At 38.5% G+C, this 16,850-nt stretch overlaps 1 protein-coding gene across 6 annotated transcripts in view; it reads left to right on the forward strand.

Moving 5' to 3' along the window:
• Window positions 1-16,850, forward strand: part of glsb (glutaminase b) — a 65,768-nt gene that overhangs the window by 14,398 nt on the left and 34,520 nt on the right. For all 6 annotated transcript variants that reach the window (XR_008321949.1, XM_053328850.1, XM_053328851.1 and 3 more), the window contains exons 2-7: window positions 774-870; window positions 1,387-1,508; window positions 2,766-2,895; window positions 5,300-5,379; window positions 7,878-8,041; window positions 13,844-13,902. Coding sequence is in view for 5 of the 6 variants with exons in the window: in XM_053328850.1 (XP_053184825.1) it covers window positions 774-870; window positions 1,387-1,508; window positions 2,766-2,895; window positions 5,300-5,379; window positions 7,878-8,041; window positions 13,844-13,902 (652 nt within the window). In the remaining variant the exon portion in view is untranslated. The remainder of the gene's footprint in view (window positions 1-773; window positions 871-1,386; window positions 1,509-2,765; window positions 2,896-5,299; window positions 5,380-7,877; window positions 8,042-13,843; window positions 13,903-16,850) is intronic.

Consider the following 16,850-nt stretch of genomic DNA (forward strand, 5'->3'; position numbering starts at 1 on the left):
TATAAATAAAATGCAATAATAATAATAACATACTATAATATGTATAAAACTATTGGCAGGACTCCTCAGACTGCAAATAAGATCAATTATGACTCTTTCTATCATGACTTTTTGATCCATGGAGGTTTTATATGTGTAAAACTTTCCTCGAGCCGAGAAAAGCTATTTAAAAATCTCTGATATCATCACAATGTAAAGTCTGCGGGCCGAGCAGGAACTCGTGGGTGGGAAACAATTGCGTATATTCAGTGGCCCCGGAAGCTAGAAACCTTTTTTTGGCGTATATGCACCAGCCGAGCAATTCTTATAGGATTGAATGGGCGCCATTGTTTTAAATCTGGTATCCAGCTCTTATAATACATCCATGAGTCTATCTACTGTCTCGAGCGCTCCTATATGTAAAAAAAAAACTAAACAAAAACAGACTAAAGGAACCAACATGAGTAATTTCCTCCGAGTCATCACACCTGATATTTTATTACATGACTACTTTGGTATAAACACTCAGCTGCCAGTGTTTACCCTCCAAATGGAAAATCTACCCCCATTCAGCTCTATGCGGGTGTTATTAGCCCTGTTGAGTAACATTACAACAAATGTTTATTATTGCCCTACTTTTGGCTTTCTATATCTCATGCAGTTTATTTACTCCAGTATGAAAAGCAATGACTTATATAAATAGATACATAACTTTCTTTATTTAAAATGTATTTCTCATCTTATTTCTGCACCTTTTTTTTAGTTAAACTGTTGTGTCTGTTTTTCCAACCTAGGAGGAGAAATGCAGGCATCCTTCCCAGTCTGGAGGATTTGCTCTTCTACGCAGTCGCTGAAGGTCAAGAAAAGATTCCTGCTCATAAATTTCTCACAGTAAGTCCTTTTTATAAAATCCAGCTGGAGGGGTTTGTGCTTATTTCACAGCATTAATACTGCACCTCAGAACTACACTAGCATTAAAAGACACATCGTTTAACCCTCGTATCGTCCTCCCGGGTCAAATTGACCCTTTCTTCCTTCCTTCTGTCCTTCCTTCCCCCTCACTCCTTCTTTCCTTCCCTCTTTCCTTCTTTCCTTCCTTCCTTCCTCCCTTCTTTCCTTCCTTCGTCCCTCCTTTCCTTCCTCCTTCCTTCCTTCCTTCCTCCCTTCTTTCCTTCCTTCGTCCCTCCTTTCCTTCCTTCCTTCTTCCTTCCTTCCTTCCTTCGTCCCTCCTTTCCTTCCTTCTTTCTTCCTCCCTTCTTTCCTTCATTCCTCCCTTCTTTCCTTCCTTTGTCCCTCCTTTCCTTCCTTCTTCCTTCCTTCCTTCCTCCCTTCCTTCCTTGACTCTAGGACAACAGGAGGGTTAACAGTTATATGCTTGTTTTTTACTTTATGTTTTTATTATTTTAGGCTCTTAAAGCCACTGGGCTTCGCAGTGGAGATCCACGACTGAAGGAATGTATGGAAACCCTCAAAGAAACTTTAAAGAACACGACAGATGGCGTCACGCTGGACAGGCACCTATTCAAGAAGTGAGCTTCGTCTTGTCTTGTCTGGTCTTGTTTTGGTGTTTGTTTTTTTATCTCTCCATCGCAGAAACCAACACTACAGTGGCCCTTTTTTTCTTTTTAATCATATTTCCTAAGAACCTGAACTCCTTTTTTATCAGCAGCAGTAAACATAGAACTTATTTTTAATTAGAAAATTCAAACTTAGACCATATTTAACTCACTAAATTCTTTATAAACACTTAATAATATATCCATGAGTAAGCATTTAGGAGGCATTTCACCTTTTTATTACAAGAAACTCCCCTTCTCTTTATTTAATGCACTAATTATTAGTAATTATATTAATAGATGTGATGTAAGGCCAGATTTAGGACTATTGGTGGTTTGATATAACAAGATTCAACGATGTGTCAAAATGCCTCATTTCCTCTACAGTAATATAATTGTAATTGTAGTATTTTCATTATTCCAAAACTACATTAAGAATTATGTAAAAACAAAACATATTAATGATATAATAATGATAATATAATAGTAAATGTCATAAGAGAATTAATGATGGTAGCTCTAGTTTGTTAACATGCTTTTGGCACTTTTATATTATACATTAACACAACACACTAGACTCATTCAATCCTCTAAACATTAAAACAGTTGGTTTATGTCAAACTGTGGTCGACACTGTGTGGCTGGACGCCAAAATACCTACGTTGCAGTTTATCTATTAGCTACGAGGAACTTAAACAAAGAAAACTCTGGACTTTAGTCACTCAGAAACCCACAACTTCCTTCCTTTCTTCAAAACACATTCGAGATATCACCCCATGATTCATGTAGCGGATGTTCAACCTTCAGTATTTCTTCTGCTATTGTGTGTTTTGGTGCCACATTGTAAAAATATACATACATTGCTCAAATTTAAGTTCCTTTTTAAAGGTCAAGTGAGCTCTAATCTGAGTGTTAATACATCATTGATACCCTTTTACAGCTTCTACGTCTGTGTTTTTCTGCAGTCTGTGGTTTGAAAATGATCATTCATCACTATATGGATTCATGTTGGCTCATACTACGCCGATGAACCAATGAACCAATATGTTACGATGAATCTTCTTCATCAACCGCCTCTTCTTATTCTTCTTATTATTAACATTCATAGAAGTTTGTCAGACATCAGGGTTTTGGAAAACTTGGTTGACAAACTTTTTATTTTTCTCCCTCCTCTCCAGTTGCATGCAGTCACTGTATTTGAAGCATGCTATTTGTGGTTTTATTCATCAGGTGTGTCCAGAGCAACATTGTCCTGCTCACTCAGGCCTTCCGCAAGAAGTTCGTCATCCCAGACTTCCAGTCCTTCTCCTCCCATATTGATGAGCTGTATGAGAATGCCAAAAATCTCTCTGGAGGACAGGTGTGACCTTAGATCCATGATTGCTTTTTTTGTTCTTTTCTTTTCTTTTCCAGACCGTCATCTTAATTATTTATACTCATACTCAGACTCATTACCATCAGTCTAGTCTGACAGGCTTCAGTCTGCAGTCTTATCTTGTGAGGCAGCTGGATTCACAAGATGCCAGGCTTCGAGTTACGAATCCTCACGGGACACTAATCGGCGTCCTGTGAGGATTCTGTCATGATCTCCTGAATCCAGCTGCCTCGCAAGCTAATACGGTGATAGTCGGTGACAGACAGATGGTTCATCCAATCACCTGCCAAGTGATGATTTCCACAAAAAAAAAGGTTCCCAAAGGACGACTTCTCAGATGGTTTCTGTGTCAAAAACCATCTGGTGCGTCAGGTTATCCGCATTCAGCTGGTTTCCTCAATGTACATCAGCCCTTTATTTAGATATCCTCAATGGAAGCTAGCACTGCTCCAATCCAAAGGAAAAAAACTCCACCCTCGGACATGTTAAAAGGATCATATGGGAGATCCTGACAGCTGTAAATTAAATACTACTTTCAAATGTTTGTAGGAAAAATGTGCAGACACTCCAAGTTCAAGTGGCTCCAATTGACTCCCATTCAAAAAAGTGTCAACTTCTCTATAGATATACAGTCAATCATTTATTTAAAACTAATTATTATGGTCTCAGTTGCTAAATTCAGTCCTTGTAATAAGGTTATTTTTGGAATTTATTACTCTGTTAATAAGATTTGAAGACTTATCGTAGACTATCAGCCTTGTGAGCGTTGATAGACAGTTTGTTCACCTGCTGCTCTTCCTGGCTGCGGGATTAACACCAATAATGGCTCAAATTTGTGAAGGAATTTGCTGGAGCTGGTTCATTCAAAGTGAAGCTTGTCAGAAGACCAAGAAGTCTCACACAGGAACATTTTTATTGAAGCTTGATCAAGGAGAACAGAGTCACAGTATAAGCGAAAAATTGGATAATGCTGCTAAATTCTTAACCAAATCCTCACCCTTTGCTAAATTCAGGCCTTCTTAATAAGGTTATTTTTGGAATTTATTACTCTGCTAATAAGATTTGAAGACTTATTGTAGCTTTGTCAGCCTTGATAGACAGTGTGTTCACCTGCTGCTCTTCCTGCCTGCGGGATTAACACCAATAGTGGCTCAAATTTGTGAAGGAATTTGCTGGAGCTGGTTAACTCAAAGTAAGACCAGGAAGTCTGACACAGAGAGTTACAGTCAAGTGAAACACTGCGATGCCACTAAATTCTGCTGTCTACTTCCAGACAAGAGTATTTAAACCTTTCACCAAATCCTCACCCTTACTACCTCCCCAAATAAGGTTATTCTTCACCCATCTCTGCCTCTATTATTATGTTATTGAACTGTAGACACTGATTCATTACAGTTAACTGAAGTCTATACTCAGGTTACTTTGACTCTTGCTAGAACAACGTATCTCCACCCAACCTCGGTTTCCGTTGGAGACAGCAGGTCTTATCCAGACAGCTGCACATCACCAATATTTCCTCCACAAGTCGGACTATTGTTGCCATATTTCTGTTTAGGTTTAATGTTACCTGATTACTTGAAACTTGCTCGTTTTCACAATTAGGCTAAATTAGCTATAGTTAGCGCGAATACAGCGCTCAGCTTCTGGCTCCAAATAGAGAAGATGGCCTCGACCGTAAGCAGCAGCTTCAGGCTTCAAACCGGTTCCAGACTAACGCAAACCAACGGGTGACGTCACATCTCGCTACATCTACGTCTGTCTTTATATACAATCTCAAGCTGTGGTAGTTTCTGCTTTGGTTAGAGGCAGAAAAAGTTCAGTTTCCACATCGACACTTAAGCCCCAAAACTTTACTTTCTATATCTTTCTTCTTCATCTGCTAAAGTCTGCAAGGGTCTGCACCAATCGTCCAGTTTAGTCCAGACCAGATAGATAGATAGATGGATGGATAGATAGATAGATAGATAGATAGATAGATAGATAGATAGACATTACAACATGTCTGATAAACCTTTAAAACAGGAGTCTGGTGTTTTCAGGTTTGTCTGCTATGTAGAGCGTTTTCAAGGACGACTGTGACTCCAGCTATGTGTGGACTAAAAGCTAGATCAAAGAGGAGAGGAGCTCAGTGTGAACATACTGTGTTGTCAACAGGTATTCCTTGAAATGTGGGAAATGACAAGCTGTAACAGAAACAGATAAGACTCAAAGTAGACGAAACACTTTATTTTGAAATGAGAATCCGAGGGTGGAATTTTTTTCCTTTGTGATTGTCAGATGAGGGTTTGACCTCTTACAGTCGTGGTGTTAGCTTTCCATTGACAAATGATCCTCGGCAGACGTCAGCGGTGTAACATGACCCTCGTTCAGCTCTGTGCTTCTCTTTCAGGTTGCAGACTACATTCCTCAGCTTGCCAAATTCAACCCTGACCTGTGGGCCGTCTCTCTCTGCACGGTCGATGGACAGAGGTGAGGAGGAGTCATGAACAGGACTCAGTATTAAAGAGATACTGGGTTTTATTATTTTTGATGTTTAATGTTTCTCAGTTATGTTTATCTAGTGCATTTACATTCCTGTCTTCCTCACTGAGGCCCACAGTGGTTTCAGTGAGGAATGTTAACAAGCCAGTTATTTATTTAACCTCCGTGTCAAGAATCAGAAATTATATTTAACAGTGTAAAGTAAACTATAGCATTTCAAACTGTTTAATACAACCCCTCTTGTAAAGTGGGCTTAAAGGATAAGGCTGGCGATTTCCTACATTTTTCTTACTGTCAGCAAATCTCATGTGCAGAGCCGAACCAACAATGAGCTCATCATTCTTACAAATACTGGGTGTGTGTGTGTATCTGTGTGTGTGTGTGTGTCTGTGTGTGTGTCTATCTACAGCCTGTGTTGCCGCCCTTCACATTAAAATTCACAGCAGAGAGTCTCTGACGGGTGCAAAGTTTGTTTTTCTAGCATCTGGTATGTAGGTCAGAGCAGGTGAACTCAAGTGTAGAGACACTCAGAAGTGATAGAGGCAGAGAAATGATAGAAACATGTATTTATAATGAGGGCTGGGGGAAGGGAATACAGGCCTGGGGAAGCTTTGGTCAGGAGCTGGGAACATGGGATCACATTTTTAACCTTTAAGTACCCAGTTATAGGTTGTTATATGAAGCACAAGCAGCTACTGAAGCTCTGTAAACAGAACCGTGTTCCCTTTACAAAGAACTACTCTCCACAGACTGAAAACGTGATCGCCGTTAATCATCTTTGGAGCCATTTCTAAACAAACTAATGTGACCAAACTCTTTTTATGGCCCACTGGCACCGTCTCTGGAGCCCTGAAGTTCCTACCGTCGCCTGAGAACTTGATCTCCACCCAAGAGTTACTCCAGAAATAAAAAAGTAAACACAATAATAAAACAAGTGGCCGATAGAAAGACTGAAACAGCCAAGCTGGACACTCACCTACTTATCTGTGGAAGCAGTTTTTAGATGCAGGAGTAAGGACAAGATACCAGACATCCAGACATCAATACTTGCTGCAGATAACAATACACTCAAAAAACCTCCAATGAATCCGATTAACTATTTATATCCAATTATCCGGGACGAGCACCCAACATTTGTTATATCCCTGAGTAAAAAGACCCGGTGGTTTAGCCCATTAAAGTGTTTTAATAGTTTTTGGACAACAATGGAGGTCTGTAGCACAAAGGAATAGGATTTATATGACGTAGGTAAAGTAGGTAACTTCATTTTAGGTTTAGAGTCAAACATGAGATTTGTTAACAGTAAGAAAAATATATAAAATCGTCAGCCTTATCCTTTTTAATATAAGGAGTCACATGATGCTGAAACGTACTTCTCTATGTCCTGAGGATGGACTGAAATAAAAGGAACAACTATACAATGAACGCAGTGTAATAAACGCTCCCTTTGTGAAGCTTTAAATGTTCAATATATGTTTAAAAGAAGCATAAATTCAACCTTATAACTATATTTATTGCAGGCCTTTGCATCATTATCATGTACAGGTGTTTTAGTTTTACTGCATTAACATCCTTATTATTCCCAGAAATGACAAAAGTAGTGCAGGGGGATAGTCCTGAGTGTGTTGTTATGATATCGGCAGCTGTTGTGATCGTCTTGTTCTCTGATGATAAGCATTTGTAAAATTCCACAGGTGTGTATGTTTGTTATGTTTGTGTAACGGCGGAAATCGTAAAGATAACGTGGTGCGAAACGGATCATACTGTTCTGTTATCATGCTGCAACTCTCTCTGCTGCCTACTGTGTCACTTAGGTTTATGGTTTTTACTGGAAAACACACATTATCACATGAGCTGAGCGATAATAATCTAAACCCTTTACGTACTGTTTATATTCTACACCCCCACAATGTGACTCAGTCTAAGAATCTCCTCATTAAAAGTGTCTATACCAAATTTTAAACCACAGATCTGTTGAAAAAGCATCAATATTTGATCTGACTGATCAATAAATGTGATTAAACCTTGATTAATGATTCAGAGAGCAGAGAGAGTGTATTTTTTTAGCTTTTACACCACTAAACATCTCCTATCATACAATATCATGTCCTATTTTACCTCAGACATGAAAATATAACATAGCCATAATGATTGAAATGTATTTTATATTGAAAGTGAAAATGAGCAGAGCTTTATGGAGCTGTGGGGTTTATTGTAAAACCATTAGAGCCATCGGTCTTCACTGCTACATCTTAAAAAGAAATCCTCATAACTACTATCTCATTAAAACTATTAACTATTCATTTAACCAAAAGCCATGTTAATTGATATGGGGAAAGCCGCAATGGGCAAAAATGTGTAGTATAACATCAAATTTCAGAATAAAAGACCAAATTCAACCCGAACTGAATGTTTAATTTCTAATGACTGAAGCTGCAGCTGCTTCGACTCCTCTTAAGATAACCGTTATCTTTTGTCTTGTGCAGACACACGGTGGGAGACACCAAGGTCCCCTTCTGTCTGCAGTCCTGTGTCAAACCGCTGAAGTATGCCGTCGCCATTCACGACCACAGCACAGAGTACGTGCACAGCTTCATTGGGAAGGAACCCAGTGGACTACGGTTTAATAAGCTCTTCCTGAATGAAGAAGGTGAGGCTTTTTTTCTTTTTCTCTTTAATGATTATTGATTATTCTTGTGTCTGTGTGAGCGTCTGGAGAGCTCATCAGTCTCCGCTCATTGTTATTCGACCCAGCTGAGACCTGATGCAAGTTTAATAATGGAGAGTGATCTTAGTGAGAGGAGATTGGGAAGTTAGTGTTTCCTACTTTTTTTTTGTATGGTTTGTATTCCAGTCATTGAACAGGAAGTGGCAATGGATCCATAGTGTGGAAACTATTAGTGGTGACCTACATTCAACGCTTCAGTTGGTTTTTTTCTTCTCTATAAACAAAGGAAAAAATACAAAAACAAAGTGCAGAAAAATAGGAAGAATAGAGCATTAAATCTAAGTTTGCAGCATAAAATAATGATTAGCTTTAAAATCATTAAAAGGACATAGAGTGCAAATGAAAGATTAAAATTAAAGTGCTTTAAACTTCCTGTCGTCCTCCCGGGTAAAATTGACCCCGTCTGTTTTGACTGTTCCTTCCTTCCTTTCTTCCTTCCTTCCTTCCTTCCTTCCTTCCTTCCTTCCTTTCCTCCCTCCTTTTCTTCCTTCCTTCCTTTCCTTTCCTCTCCTCTCTCCCTCCTTTTCTTCCCTCCTTCCTCCCTTCCTTCCTTCCTTCCTTCCTTCCTTCCTTGACTTGAGGACAACAGAAGGGTTAAAAGAGCTCAATCATAAGCTCAGGAGAAGAGAAATGTTTTTAACCTGGATTTAAAAATGTTCACAGTTGGGGCTGATTTCAGTTCTGCTGGTAGTTTGTTCCAGTTGTGTAAAAGCAGCAAAACACATTTTTGGCATTTTTCCTCCATGACTCTGTCGACTGACTCGTCTCCTTGGTAACCCTGAAAGTTAGTCATTGATACTCGCCTTCTATCAAGCCTAAAGCCCCTCTCCGACCTGTGTTACTTCCTGTTTAACGGTTAACGTAATAATCTGACGTAATTTGTTACCATGGAAACCAGATTGCTGTTCTAGCTCACTGGCGATGCGTCACTACAATGATATTATAGCCTAACCTGTCCGCTTAACACAGTAAGAGGGATTGGACCCCTGATACTGGGTTTATTGGCATGATTGAGCGCTCACTGGTCTCCAGTCAGAGAACACAGAGTCATATTACAGGATAATAGTTTTACAGGAAGTACGGCGGTGCAGTTCAGTGGTGCGTATCTTTATAGTTTCTGAGATAAAGGACAAACAAATATATAATCTCAAGTGAGTTGTTACTGATAAGCAGCATTAACTTCAAACATTTAAACACACACGGCTGGCTTGATGACATGCTGATTACCATAAAATAATAAACAGACACTTAGCATCACAGAGACAATATATATATAAAGTCATGAATATGATAAATCAATCAACATGAACCTTTTATAATGTAATATTACAACTTACATCATCTGTGACTTCTGCACCAAGAAAGATGACAGAAGCAGTAGAACAGGAAATAGAAACGGTAGCTTCAAAATAAGAGTGTCAGACAGAGCTGTGTTATCAGGCAACATTAACTTTTATAACACTACTATAATGTAATATTTCAATTTATATCATCTGTGACTTCTGCACTGAGAAAGATGACAGAAGGAGTAAAACAGGAAATAGAAACGGTAGCTTCAAAATAAGAGTGTCAAACAGAACTGCGTTATCAAGCAACATACCAACAACAAACCAACATAATATTACAACTTATATCATCAGTGACTTCTGCACCTGGAAGGACAACAAAATCCTTCAAAATAAGAGACTCTGAACATGAAGAATTCACAACATGCAGCATCAGATATAAAGACGAAGATACAAGTCAGAATCAGAGATATGTAATATCAGACCTTCTTTATTCCTAAGCAGTGACATCTTTCTTTATTTTAAAGTCATATCCATAAGTTTTCCTCCTCAGTCGTCCAGGCTCGATTGTCCGAGGGTGTAAAAGCATGCACTGCACCCTCTGTTAAATATTTTGCACCCTCAGTTGAAATTTGAATGATGAATGCTAAATGCAGAGACGCATAACAATTTGTGGACGTCTCCGTGCTCACCTGCTATTTTGGGTCCACGTATGTGCAGCGGAGCGACGTGCTGAAGCGCTGACTGAAGGTGAATATAGATCAGCGGGTGTGGCGATAAATACTTTCTCAGCCAGTCACTTCGCTGCTCTGATAGGTCTGAAACAGCTCAGCCAATCACAGTTAAATGTGATAACGAAGGCTAATGGAAAGCTTTAAAAATGTCTGAATCAAGGGGGTCAAACATACGGCCCGTAGCCCAGAACTGGCCCAACCAAGAGGTCCAATCTGGTCCACTGGATCATTTTAATTTAATTTTCATTCACCATTCACAGTCAAGACTTCTGATCTTCTGGTGAGCATCCAACTTGAGCTATTTATTATTTCTAGGTTATTATGGTTTTACTGGTCCGGCCCACTTGAGGTGAAATTGGGAGATATGTTGCAGCATCACAACATGAACACACATCACTTCAAATCTGCAGCCAAACACAGATAGAGTAGTCACATAGTTTAGTTATTAATGTTACACAACAGCTTTCGCACTGCAATGTGTCCCCAGGATAAAACATGAGACTTATAAAAAAGAAGGGTGGAAAAATAGACTGATGAGCTGCTAACCTGATATCTATTTTATATATTAAACACTAGTCTGATGTGTGTAGAGGTGTGTGTGTGGTTATACTGTAGCAGCAGATTTATCAACATATCAGTCCTGCTGCCTTTTAGATGCTGCAGAGACTTAATAAGGTGAAGGAGAAGCTTTTCATACAAACAGTCGCAGATACTATATGAATCAGCCTCATTCATTTATAGATCAATGCAGATTAATGTACCTATTTTCCTGCTTTGTCTGCATTAAACATTTATTTTCTGTGATGATTTTGGTCGGAGAATAAATGATGCATATTTTTAGCATGAATCTGTTATTGCAGCAAGTATTTAGTCTGAATCGAGTATTTATGAGACACAAAAACAGAGATTTTTAAAGGATAATGTATGTATGACTGCAGCATGTCATCATTCAAAAGCAGCAGTAGCTTGAGTTTTTCAGTTCAGTTATTTGTTAAAGAATATTTGGTGTGGTCAGGAAATGACTCAGGAAAAATGTGAAATATCTTAAAAATGCCAAAATACCCTGGAGAGAGTTTATAAGTGTCAGAGCTGCCAAATGAATGAGTCACACGCTCAGAGGAAAGGATTATGGAGGAACTGTGTGTCTGTCTCTGTGTGTGAAAATGCTTTTTTTTTTGGTTTTCTAGTAAACACAAGAATCAATCTGTGTGCATATTTATTTAATGGGGCATTTTAATATGAAAGTAAATCTCATAGATGGAGGAAATGCTGTTAATCCCAGGCTGATACTTAAAGCAGAGTCATGATGTTGTTGTTGTTGTTGTTGTTGTCATGTCCTCTGTTGGCGTTTTGTCTCCTCGGCCCTGTGACATTCCTGTGGTTGTGTAAGGAGATCACGCTCTAAGTGAAGTAATGTGGGTGACGTAAGAGCTAACTCTTTTTTAGAGATCTGGGGGAGGAAGGGAGGAAGGCTTCCTCTCATCCCTTCCCTTCCTCTCTCAAACACCGAGCGTCTCTCTGTAACTAAAAGGAAGAGGAAGAGAGCTCAACTCAGAGGAAGCTAAGGGGGGAAAATGGAAGTTATTTTGTTAACTCATGTGACATAACCGGAGGACAAATGACTAACATGAATACAAACTTTATACTGAGAATAATTCAGTTTTATATTAGACACAGTCATCCATCCAACCTCACATGGCTGTAAAACTGGAATCATTTATTAAAACCAGATATTTTTATAGCACCTAGAGATTATTTAGAGTTTAGTTCATACAACATGGCAGAAATATATTATTAATATTTTTTTCTTTTTCTATGAATTTAAAATGACTAAAATTTACTGTATCAATTGAAATAAGTACTGTATATATTGTTGATTTAATTTAAATAATTGCTTTATTAATTAATTGTTATATTACATCACTGGGTGACACTTAATCACATTACAACAGTACATCAAACAATATAAATCAGGTAACATTTAGTGCAAAGATAAAGAATAAATATGAATGTGACTACAAAGTGCATTAGTACAATAAATAAACAAGAATGAAGACTTCATAGTTAATGTTTAGATACAATTGCAGAGTATACATGGTGTTAAAATGCCGACTATGAACGAATTATCTAGGTGTTCTTATCCGATTTTGAGATGTCCGATGTAGGTCTGATGTAGATCGGACTAAGGTGTTTACAAGTATTTTAAAAGTCCAGACTATTTCTGATACGATCAGAAATTCGATTTTTGTTGCTGCATGTAAATGTACTGACTGTATGCCGCTCTGAATAGGTGCGTTTTCAGGCAGGATTTAAAGGTGGAGACAGAGTCAGAAGTGCGAATGTCTGGTAGGAGAGAGTTCCATAGAATGTCTGGTAGGAGAGAGTTCTATAGAATGTCTGGTAGGAGAGAGTTCTATAGAATGTCTGGTAGGAGAGAGTTCTATAGAATGTCTGGTAGGAGAGAGTTCCATAGAATGTCTGGTAGGAGAGAGTTCTATAGAATGTCTGGTAGGAGAGAGTTCTATAGAATGTCTGGTAGGAGAGAGTTCTATAGAATGTCTGGTAGGAGAGAGTTCTATAGAATGTCTGGTAGGAGAGAGTTCTATAGAATGTCTGGTAGGAGAGAGTTCTATAGAATGTCTGGTAGGAGAGAGTTCCATAGAATGTCTGGTAGGAGAGAGTTCCATAGAATGTCTGGTAGGAGAGAGTTCTATAGAATGTCTGGTGAGAGAGAGTTCTATAGGATGTCTGGTAGGAGAGAGTTCCATAGAATGTCTGGTAGGAGAGAGTTCCATAGAATGTCTGGTAGGAGAGAGTTCTATAGAATGTCTGGTGGTAGAGAGTTCTATAGGATGTCTGGTAGGAGAGAGTTCTATAGGATGTCTGGTAGGAGAGAGTTCTATAGAATGTCTGGTAGGAGAGAGTTCCATAGAATGTCTGGTAGGAGAGAGTTCTATAGAATGTCTGGTAGGAGAGAGTTCCATAGGATGTCTGGTAGGAGAGAGTTCTATAGGATGTCTGGTAGGAGAGAGTTCCATAGAATGTCTGGTAGGAGAGAGTTCCATAGAATGTCTGGTAGGAGAGAGTTCTATAGAATGTCTGGTAGGAGAGAGTTCTATAGGATGTCTGGTAGGAGAGAGTTCTATAGAATGTCTGGTAGGAGAGAGTTCCATAGGATGTCTGGTAGGAGAGAGTTCCATAGAATGTCTGGTAGGAGAGAGTTCTATAGGATGTCTGGTAGGAGAGAGTTCTATAGGATGTCTGGTAGGAGAGAGTTCTATAGAATGTCTGGTAGGAGAGAGTTCTATAGGATGTCTGGTAGGAGAGAGTTTTTTTAAAAGAAAAATATTGGTGCATATCGGACAACATATATGCCGATACTGATTATATGTGTGATAGATCAACATCACTTTCACGGCTCACCAAGCTAACAACGTCCTGAAATCAGCAACAACGTGTAAAGAAAAATGTAAAAGTTCCTGTGGAGCTGGTTTTTAAAAAGTGAAATATGTGAACATCCTGCTTCTGTTTTCTGTCTTTGTATCTGCAGTTTATTGTGTGTGTGTGTGTGTGTGTGTGTGTGTGTGTGTATTTATATTTGATATGATTTTAACTCCTTGTTTGATTCGTCTATAGACTGAGCTCTCACACTTCAAAGATACGTAACTCAACATTTCCTCTTTGCTCCTCTCGTTGTTCTGCAGATAAGCCTCACAACCCCATGGTGAACGCCGGCGCTATCGTTTGTACTTCACTGATAAAGGTAAAAACAGCCACACAGTCTTTTTCTTTTTTTTTTCTTTATTTTTCTCCTATGTTTTTTTTCTTTTAAAGTGTGTCTTTTTTCTCCTCTAAATAGAAAGTTTCCTTTTTATATGGTGGTGGGTTTCACTTGACCTGCTTTATTTATCGACTAGATAAGAACATAAATATTGATACCAGATAAGATTTGATTGTTTTAATAAAAGCCTAATTAACATATTTTTCTTTAAACAATAATGAAACCCACTCAAGACTCACAATAATGCAATATTTTACTGAATTTACACCCTTATCCTTTTATCCACACTTCTATTTTTTACCAAAGCTCTTTGTATTTTACCTATTTTGTGTTGTTGTTGTCACATATTCAACAGAGTCTAGTGTGCCGCTCAGATATATTCACGACTCTTGACTCAGCTTGAAGAGTATCTAGGTCACTCCCTCAGTCCGCTGCCATGTGTCTTGTCTTGTTGTGGTGATTTTAAGATTTGTGCTAATCCTTCCTGAGGGGCACTTAGCGCCCGTCGCCACCGCAGCGGCGGCAGCAGCAGCAGCAACAGCAGCAGCTCACACGCCGTTATCGTCCGCCGCCGACAAATAACCCGGACGAGGAGCTAGTCAAACGCAGGTGCAGGTGAAGACGGAGAGAGGATAGGTCAGATAACGATGCCTTCATGTTGAGTTTGAGCAGATAGTCACAGAAATTAATCAAGCCTAAATGAGCCGCCGCCGCTAATGCTCCTCTCAGGTTCAGCTGTAATAAAAGGAAACATTAGAGTAGATTAAATAGCAGCTTTCACATTGCCAGTGCTCCCATTTATTTATTTATTTATTTATTTGTTACTTTACAACTTTAAAGCTTTACAACTATTAATAATCACTCACATATTTAAGTTGTAAGTATTTAAACTCTCCCAAGGTCTCTTTAGATTATTAGTGAGGAAGTTAATTATTAACATTTACACATGAGCTCTGCTGCTTCCTACAGGTTTAACCCTTTACATACTGTTCATATCCTGACTCATTATTAGTCTCTACATTAATTCACATCCATAAATCCCCCCGTCAGTTATTAATAAATGTTTAATTAATCCTTAATGATGCAAAAGAGTTTATTCTATTTATTTATGGGGGAAACAATCATTCATTATCACTATTTTATGACCCAGAAGAACATTTTATAGCACATAAAGAATACAATAACATGTTTGAAAGGTGATTTTTTAAATTTATTTTAAATAAAAACAAGTTAAATTTGCACATTAGCGTGTATAAAAATGTGCTTCAGCTGCACATAAAGTAAAGCAAAGATGCATTTTATTTCCATTTATGTAAACTGTGGGTCACATTAGGAAAGGTCTGGCTAAAATAAATGTGTAAGTGTTTAAGGTGTTTTTAAAGCTCTTAAATGTAAACATAGGTCTAATTTTTGCCCTGAACAGTATGTAAGGGTTAAGACTGTATTGTAGATTTCACACTTTTTCCCGTAACTTCAGAGACCGGTATTTGACCTTTTTAGTTATGCCAAACTATTGCTCCAAGCACTTTAGACTTTGATTAATGATATGCTTGAACTTTGCTGCTTTCTCCCTCATGTTGTAAGAAACATTGTGCTCTAAGCTAGAAAAAAGAGCTTGGAGGTGTGATTTTATTATTATCATTTATAGTTTTTATTTGACTTTGAGAGAAAGAAATCTAGACAGGGAAATGTAATTAAAGTCTTTACACAGCAATTAAACTGACTGACGTTTACATGCACATTTATATTCCACTATTATTCCAAATATGACAATATTCCCAATTTAATACAGATTGTTCCAGATGAAGCTTTATTCTGAATGGAGCATTTTCCAGTTAAACATGTAAGATATGCAGATGTTATTCAGGTATTTGGACATATAAACTGCATATTTGGGGTCAGTTTGCCTTTGCTCTGCTTACGTCACCAACCAGCCAACCAGGTTTGGGGTGCTGAGATAGAGACGAGCATGACGCGCTGGTTGTGTAACAGCGACCCTGCGCAGGAAAACAGGACATATGCTGGAAAGCAGGAAGTCAGACAGAGGAGAGGAATGAGAGCAGAGTGGAGAGCTGTTCAGGGCGGGCTGGGGAAAAAAAACAGGCCGCACCTTCTTCACCATGATGAGGACGGAGGGGATTGGTTATTATTGTCCTGACATGCAGCAGTTTAGAAACACCATAAGGCAACCTGAGTTACCTGGATGTGCCTGTTACTAAACATTTATAATATCAGTCATATAAAAATCACTTCTAGGCCGGTAGCAGCTCATTAAACAAATGACAAGGCAAGTTTATCTGTAAGCACATTTCAATACTAAGGCAATTCAAAGTGCTTTACATTACAAGACAGGATATAAAGGCACCACACGGCAAAATAAAAGACATTTAAATACAGTTAAAAGGGTTACAGAGGAAATAAAATGAAGCTATAACAGGATAAGACAGTAGAATAAAGAGTTACAGTGCAGTGTGAGATATTATTATTATTTATGAAAATGCAGCCGTGACTTAAAAGAAGTGAGCGTTGGAGCAGACATGCAGTCTTCTGGGAGTTTGTTGCAGATATGTGGAGCATAAAAACTGTCAAAACAGGAAATAACAAAGTAAAATATACCTCAGTTTGTGACTCAGCGTCTTGCAAATGACCCGCCATAATTTAAAAGAACTGAGTTTGTTTACGATCTTGTGATTCCCGTTCCCACTGGAGCAGAAGGAAACCCTGAAACCCTTCTGCATCTAAGGAGGAATATTATTAATCCTTATGCATTTTGCAGGAATATTGTCTTTTTATGGAATAAAGGCAAACCCCCCCCCCCCCCCCCGTAATATATTGTGCATGTAGACATGGTCGCTGTATGTTTGCAGAGGCATGCTGAAGCACGTGGCCTGCTTAATGATGATGATTTTATTATTATTTTAAATTTTGGA

This window comes from Scomber japonicus, chromosome 11 (genome assembly GCF_027409825.1).
Source record: "Scomber japonicus isolate fScoJap1 chromosome 11, fScoJap1.pri, whole genome shotgun sequence".
NCBI lineage: Eukaryota > Metazoa > Chordata > Actinopteri > Scombriformes > Scombridae > Scomber > Scomber japonicus.